The sequence below is a fragment of the Chlamydotis macqueenii genome, chromosome 16 (genome assembly GCF_036417535.1).
Source record: "Chlamydotis macqueenii isolate bChlMac1 chromosome 16, bChlMac1.mat, whole genome shotgun sequence".
Classification (NCBI taxonomy): domain Eukaryota; kingdom Metazoa; phylum Chordata; class Aves; order Otidiformes; family Otididae; genus Chlamydotis; species Chlamydotis macqueenii.
The window spans coordinates 1,708,277-1,715,982 of NC_141571.1; the positions used below are offsets into that span (position 1 = coordinate 1,708,277).

General features: G+C 48.2%; 1 protein-coding gene across 1 annotated transcript; it reads left to right on the forward strand.

The window, feature by feature from the left end:
- On the forward strand, window positions 1-7,706 carry EIF6 (eukaryotic translation initiation factor 6). The gene is made up of 6 exons (XM_086760983.1): window positions 1-187; window positions 268-353; window positions 1,316-1,491; window positions 3,437-3,613; window positions 4,225-4,406; window positions 5,585-7,706. Exons 1-6 carry the CDS (start codon window positions 81-83, stop codon window positions 5,592-5,594), a joined length of 738 nt encoding a protein of 245 aa, XP_086617109.1. The 5' UTR covers window positions 1-80; the 3' UTR covers window positions 5,595-7,706.

Consider the following 7,706-nt stretch of genomic DNA (forward strand, 5'->3'; position numbering starts at 1 on the left):
CAGAGGGTGCGGCGCGCGTTGTCTCCCCGGCTCGGCCCGGCCCAGCTCGGCCCGGCCCCGGCCCCAGCCCCAGCCCCGCCATGGCTGTCCGCGCCAGCTTCGAGAATAACAACGAGCTGGGCTGCTTCGCCAAGCTCACCAACGCCTACTGCCTCGTGGCCATCGGCGGCTCCGAGAACTTCTACAGGTGAGCGAGCCCCGGGGGCGCGGCCCGGCCCGGCCCGGCCCGGCCCACGGCTGTGCCCTAACGGCGCTTTCTCCTTGCAGCGTCTTCGAAGGGGAGCTCTTCGGGGCCATCCCTGTGGTGCACGCCTCCATCGCCGGCTGCCGCATCATCGGCAGGATGTGTGTGGGTAGGTGGCGGGCGGCCTGCGCAGCCCGGGCCCGGCGGGGCGAGCGGGGCTCTGGAGGGTCTCCGGGGGGGACGGGAGAACGGCCCCGTGTTCGGTTGGTGCGCGCCGTGACATGCTGGGGGTTGACTGTGGCGGGGAGTCCGGCGGGCAGCACCCCTTACCCTCAGAGTTTTTGTTTTAATGCTTCAGGTGTGGGACGAGAGGGAGTGGAAATGGAAAAACTGAACTCGCCCAGTAGCAAAAAGCTGGGGTGGTGGGGAGTGTTGCCTCTCAGGGCTTCAAGATTGGCTAAAGACACATGGAAGTCTACTTTCTGGTAAACTGGGAGCAGTTTTGGTTTTTTTACGATTACTGGTTCAGTGCCAGCTGTGGAGGGGCAGAACCCTCACACAGAGGAGGCATTAGCAAATGTGGAAGTCAGAGAAAGACAGCAAGCTCTGCTGTCTCTGGCTAGTGAGAGCCTGTTCAGCTGGACAAACTTCTTGCTTGAGTTCTGTTCCTGTGAAAAAAATGTATTTGTTCCTCCTGTCCTATTGGTTTGCCACAGTAAAGCAATCCAAACAGGCTGCATCTGTACGTATTTTGGGGACTGTTGTCATCTGTAGGGGAAATTCCTTGTCAAGTGTTTCATTGAGAACCTCAGGCTTCCTTTAGCTCTGTTGAAAAAGAGAAGTGATTAAAGAGAGTGATTAAAGAGAAGTGATTAAAGACAGTGCTGTTCACCCAACTCTACGCTGAGGTAAGTCTGTGTAATCCTGGTTTTCCCTTACCTGTGGTGCCCTGTTGTTTTTAGATGGTAATATTATTTGTCTTAGGCTGAATTCTGGGTTTGGGAGGAGTGGATAGGGCAACGGCAATTCAAGCTGTTATTTTAACGTCAGGAAAGTAGGAAGCCCTCTGGAAACATTCTTTTTTTGTTTGTTTGATTTTTTTTTTGTTTTTTTTTTTTTTGGTCATGCTAGGAAACAGGCATGGGTTGCTGGTCCCAAGCAGTACGACAGACCAAGAGCTTCAACATATCCGCAATAGTCTTCCAGATTCCGTACGAATTCAACGAGTAGAAGAGCGTCTGTCAGCGCTGGGCAATGTCACTACCTGCAATGACTATGTAGCTCTTGTTCATCCGGATCTTGATAGGGTATATGGCTCTGTAACGCTTTCAGATTCATGGTGGATGTGTGTGAAAAGGTTGCCCAGCTGCAGTCTGGGTTTGTAGTTGTTGAGGATTGCTGTGTGTAGCATGGGGATCAGAAGAGTTATGCCAGCAGCTGAGCTAATGTCACCTAGGAGGCTGTGCTGCCTCATGTTTTTTCTCTTCTCAAGAAAGAAGTCACAGAATCACAGAACGGTTTGGGTGGGAAGGGACCTTCAAAGCCCTCCCAGTTCAACCCCCCTGCCAGGAGCAGGGACATCTCCAGCCAGATCAGGTTGCTCAGAGCCCCGGCCAACCTGGCCTGGAATGTTTCCAGGGATGGGGCATCCACCGCCTCTCTGGGCAACCTGGGCCAGTGCTCCACCACCCTCAGGGTAAAAAATTTCTCCCTTAGGTCCATTCTGAATCTGCCTCCCTCTATTTTAAACCATTACCCCTCATCCTGTCACACCAGGCCCTGCTGAAGAGTCTCTCCCCACCTTTCCTGCAGCCCCCTTTAGGCACTGGGAGGCTGCTCTCAGGTCTCCCCGGAGCCTCCTCTGCTCCAGGCTGAACAGCCCCAGCTCTCCCAGCCTGGCCTCACAGCAGAGCTGCTCCAGCCCTCTCATCATCTGCGTGGCCTCCTCTGGACCCTCTCCAACAACTCCATGTCCTTCTGATGCTGGGGGCTCCAGAGCTGGATGCAGCGCTGCAGATGGGGTCTCACCAAAGCAGAGCAGAGGGGCAGAATCCCCTCCCTCGACCTGCTGGCCACGCTGCTGGGGGTGCAGCCCAGGATGTGGTTGGTTTCTGGGCTGCAAGCGCACATTGCCGGCTCATGTTCAGCTTCTCGTCCACCAGCACCCCCAACCCCTTCTCGATACTGCATTTTGAACTGCAGTTAGCTCCCTTTTTTCCTGTGTTTGTGTTTATTTGTGGCTGTGGACCTTGCCCCAAGTGTAACATATGCCCTCTTCTTCGGCATGCGAACACCCTTTGCAGAGGGAAGGAGTGGGATATGGAGGTGCATTGTCAGGTGCAATTTGCTTTGCTGTGTAAAATTGAATGAATAAACGAGAGTGTGCATGTGTGTAGTAAAGGGAGCATAAAGAAGAGTTTGGTCAGAAGTACAGCAGTAGTTAGAAGCTACTGCTGAGGCAGCTGAAATTGGTAATAGTTGAAAGCAACCATGGATGTGGTGGTGTGTGTGTTTACAGAGGGGTGAAAGAAAAATAGAAGGTTCTTGTATGCAAACCAGGGCAGAGGAGACAAAGTTGCTACTGCTTTATGTTTGAGAGCTGATATCTTAATAGCATGGGAGGGAGATGTGTTGTATGGCTACAGGTAGTAAAGGTCCTTACGGGGTTTGCTTTCAGTTTGTGCTAAAGGTGATGAAGAAGCAGGACTTGGTGTTTGGAGTGTAAAGGGAAAATAAAAAGGAGGTGGGGGGAAGGTAGGGGTCTTCACAGCATATCATGTTTTAAATAAGTGTAAAAAGTAAGATGGTAAGATGTCCAGAGAGGGAGAAATCAGAATAATTCGCGGTGACAACCTGGAGGGGAAGGAAGTTCTTAGAGTTGTACAGAAGGATAAGCCAATTTTGTCCTAGTGGTCTGGGACAAAAGAGGACTGGTTCACAGGGAGTGCCCAGAGGACAGGTGTTGGCACAACTGCTGTACCGCCATCATCCTCCAGAGAGGTGAGAGCGTTTCCGAGTAAAGGCTCTGTTGTGTTACAGCGGCCCAGCTCGGTCTGCACGGGTAACTGGAAGCATCTGGAGCATAGAGGTTGAGTGCGCGTTTTACACCACTTGGGTTGCAATGGATTTTGAAAGTGTGGGCAGGCTTGCAAAGGGGAGGATCCCAGCCGACAACTGCGTGCAGCAATAGCGTGACTTCGAATTCTACGATACCGTTTTGCTGAGGACTTTATACTCTCTTTCTGTTTGCAGGAGACGGAAGAGATCTTGGCAGATGTACTGAAGGTTGAGGTTTTCAGACAAACGGTAGCAGATCAGGTGCTGGTAGGAAGTTACTGTGTTTTCAGTAACCAAGGAGGAATTGTGCACCCCAAGACCTCAATTGATGATCAGGATGAACTGTCTTCATTGCTCCAGGTCCCGCTTGTGGTAAGGCGTTTGTGGGTTTGTGTTTTCTCTTGCCACTCCCTTCCAACCCAGTTCTCAGATTTAATGTTTCTGCATCTCATGGGCTCCTAGATACTGTTTTCTCTGCGGAGCTGTTCCCCATGGGAGATGAGGAGAAAAGACTTGAGTGGGGCAAGTCTTCTGAGACATTTTCCTCGTCTTTTCTGAGTCTGAATAAGCTGCTCAGCACCTTTAGTTTGCTTCTGAAACATTGCTCTGCTGGGATTATGCAAGTTGTGCTGATTAATTCACACAGCACGCTAGATTGGCGGTGGTTTGGCCAAAGGCAGTGTTTTAAAAAATTCAGTAATAAAATCCTGTGCTTGCTCAGTTGGATTTGTGAATTTCACGATTGCTATGCCTTTATACTTCCTACTTGTTAGATTTTGTTTGGATGAATATCATGCCATTTTCTCTCCAGAGATTAAAGGCTGCCCATTAATCTTTCTATCTGAAATCCTTAGAACTTTGTTGGTGGCAGAAGCTTTAATCTTTTCAGGAGGCCTTCCACTAAAGACCTGTCACAAGGATGCATAACAAAATGTGCTGCTGTCAGCGCACCCTGTTAACCCTTGCCGCTTTCTTTTTGCTAGGCTGGAACGGTGAATCGTGGCAGCGAGGTCATTGCAGCGGGAATGGTTGTGAATGACTGGTGTGCCTTCTGCGGGCTGGACACGACCAGCACGGAGCTCTCCGTCATTGAGAGCATCTTCAGGCTGAACGAGGCTCAGCCAAGCACCATTGCCACCAACATGAGAGATTCCTTGATTGACAGGTAAGGAGGCTCCAGGTCTGTGTAAAATCACGATATTCATGTTTATTCTACTATAAACTAGCTGTTTTCACAATTGATTTACGGTTTGGTTGGTTTTTTTTATTTTTATTTTATTTTTATTTTTACTTCCTCTTTGCTTTTATTGGCTTACTGACAGCAGTTACCTCATTGCAGAAGGGTTTGTTTCCTTGTAGCTGATAAGCTTGCTTAGTCCTGTATGGAAAGTGTAAGGGGTTTTGCTGCAGTTATAATACTTTTAGTGATAAATAGTCTCCATTTCAACTTTCAGATACTTTTTTTTCTAGCTGTTTAGTGCTTAGCTATGACATGAATGGATTTTTTTAAACAAATCTTAGTTTAAAAGTTAAACTGCCAGTGACTTTGCTTGACGTCTTGGCTTTTGATTGTTGTAACCCATAAAATTATTATTTCCAATGCCTGTGACAAACATTTCTGGAGTCAAAAAGACTTTGGAGCTTGTCTGCTACTGCCTTAAATCTTTCATTTAAAGCTGCTGCCTTAAATTTTTTTTTAAGCCTTTTTTGTCAAAGGTTTTGTCCAAATTATCTTTTACTGGGAGGGAGGGTTTCTTGTTTTCTGCCTGGAGTGGTGGTGACGTAGGACCTTCTCCATTCACTAGTGAATGCAGTTGTTTTTACAAGGCTTAGGCATACGTATAAATGAACGCTCTGTGCAAACTTCATTTGGGCTTTCGTCTGATTACAGCTCTTATGGTTGTTGCTGTGGCGTTGGAGCTGAGTTCTTGAGCTGCCTAGGCCATAACTGAGTTCTCAGTTACTGTAAGAATCTATGGGAATGGTTTATGGCATAAGGAAAGAATAAGGAATTCCTTGAATGAAGAACCTTTGTAAGAGTTCTGCTGCCCCTTTGCAGTTCCCGTGTAAAGGCTCTGAGCGTGGCAGAGCCATCATTAACCTCGCTCTGACCTAGACCAGGCTGAGCGTACGTTTTGCCTGTGCCAGCTTGACAGGTCTGTTCCTGTGCTTGGCTGTCAGCAGCCGTTAGGTCTGCTTCCCTATTTCGTAGACCCTTACGTTCTCGGAAGGGAAATGTGCCTTTGTAATTGGAGGTTGAGAACTGACCGTACTGGTGTTTTGAAATGTTCTGCACTCTCTGGCACTCGACCGCTAAATCTCCTTTCTGTTTTGTCTTTTTAGTTTGACGTGAGCAGTGTTGATCCCTGCTTTCCAGAAAGCTCCTAAGGAGTGAAGTGTCAAGCTGCGCTTTGGATCACAGACACCTAGACCTTCTGATGTTTCTGCAGGCCTAGGCCAAGGAAGAGGCTACAAACCCAGCTTTTTGTAGTGTTTTGTAAACTAAATATTATTACAAAAACTGACAAATAACCTACGTAAGTTACAAATAAGGAATGCTCTGTCTCCCTTTGCTGACATTTTCCAGTTCTTCAGCTGTGCTTTCTCGTTTTGTGATGCTGACTGAGCCCCTCAGATTAACCCACAGTATTTACTCTTGTGGCTCTTGGATGTCGATCATTAGGGATTATTTTGCCTTAAATAATGCATCAGCATTCTCCTGCACAGCAGCCTGTTTCAGCACATATGCAGCACTGCCCTCTCTTTCCACAGCCTTGCTAAAATGTGGTGTTTCTGCTGTAGGTAGCCTTAAGAGCCCCTTGTATGTCCAGTACCAAAAATGTAGTAGTTTACTTGCCACAAAATAATTCAGAAGTTGTCACCTGCTCTCTTGCCCTGAGTTGCAGCGATTCCCACAGGGCCAGTGACTCCAAAGTGATCAGCTCTGATTAAAATGAGTTTCTTGAAGCCAGTCCAGGGGCTTCTAACAGCAACAGTGTGCGACAGCCTCTGGAGCAGTGGTATTTGATCTGTTGTCTGCAGATGCCTGGTGGCGTGTGTGATGCTTCCGAGCATCTGCAAGAGAGAGCCTAGAAGAGTGTGCCCTTGCCAGTTTGCGTAAATGTGTTCTGCGGGAGTTAGCCACATACGCTGGGCAACTGTTAGAAGCCAGCAAATCGAAAAAGATTTAAACCAGCTCATCTTGAGTTACCTTGGAGGGAAAGGTGAGGTAGCACGGTTCTAAGCAGTTACTCCGTTCAGCCAGATGTTACACATCTGGGAGCTTGCTAAGCCAGAGCTCTGTCCTTGTCAGGGAGCGATGGTGACCAGGAGCTGTAGATACTGCTTTCAGGTGGAAGATAGTAATTGGCTGCTAAACAGAGCTGTTGCTCAGATCTCTGATTCCAGTTCCTTTTCTTCTGCTTGCCCACTGAAGGTGTACTGAAGCTGTAGAAATGCCACCACTTCCCATCCTGATGGTATGCGGGAGCCCCTCGTGTGCTTTCACACAGCCGCTTTGCTCAGCTGGGTTCTGCTGAGGAGTGCTGTCCTGAAGGCAGTGTGGGCAGAGCTCTTTTTTGATCCTGGTGCTTCAGGCTTTAGAAAATTAAGTAAACTTCCATTTTTGTTTTGCTATCTGGATGTTTAGGGAAAACTTTGTAAGTTTTGGTTGATTAAATGTTGCTCCTTAAATAAAGACTGCCATAAGATCATCTCTGCTCATAGCAGCCCTGCCATCTGCTCTGTCTGGAGTGGGAACTGAGCCAGAGGCTGCCGTTTCCAGACAGCTCCCCTTCCTTCTGCCTTTGGAGAAGCCTGTAAGCAGCTCCTGGCTCCTTGTTACCACAGCTAATGATTTCTGGTGCTTACGGCCCCTTTGGTGTATGGACTGCCGTTCTTGGCACTGACTCCAGATCTCTTCTCAGCGTGTCTCTGTATTTAGAGCAAGAAGCTGCTTTGCTTTGGCCACCTCTCAGGGCTCTGTTCCCAGCTATAAATGGCAGAGTCTGGCTGTTGCTGTTGGTGTCAGCATGTGTTCATCAAGCGTCAAATGAGTAAGGCTGAAGTTTTCCTCTGCAACGTCTGTAACTCGTATTTTTTTCATTCCAGTTGATAGGCAGGAATCCTGGTTTATATTGGTCATCTTGTGTGTCAGGTGTTAAAAATTGCTTGGAGGTAAACAAAAATAATCCAGTCTGTGTAATCCAGATCCTTAAATAGGAACGACACTGGTATGGTGTTGGGGGGTGTGGTATGCCAAAGGGGATTAGAGACAGACAGCAGAACGAGGCATTGCTAGCTGGGGGGTGTGGGCTCTGACAAAAGTTGCATTGAAGCTTGGGAACCGGAATGTGCAAACGTGATACCCATTACAAACGGGTTTGTGGGAATGCTGGACTACTGAGATGGACCTGTGTACAAGGAAAACAAATGTAATAAAGAATGGAATTAGTAGAAACATGGA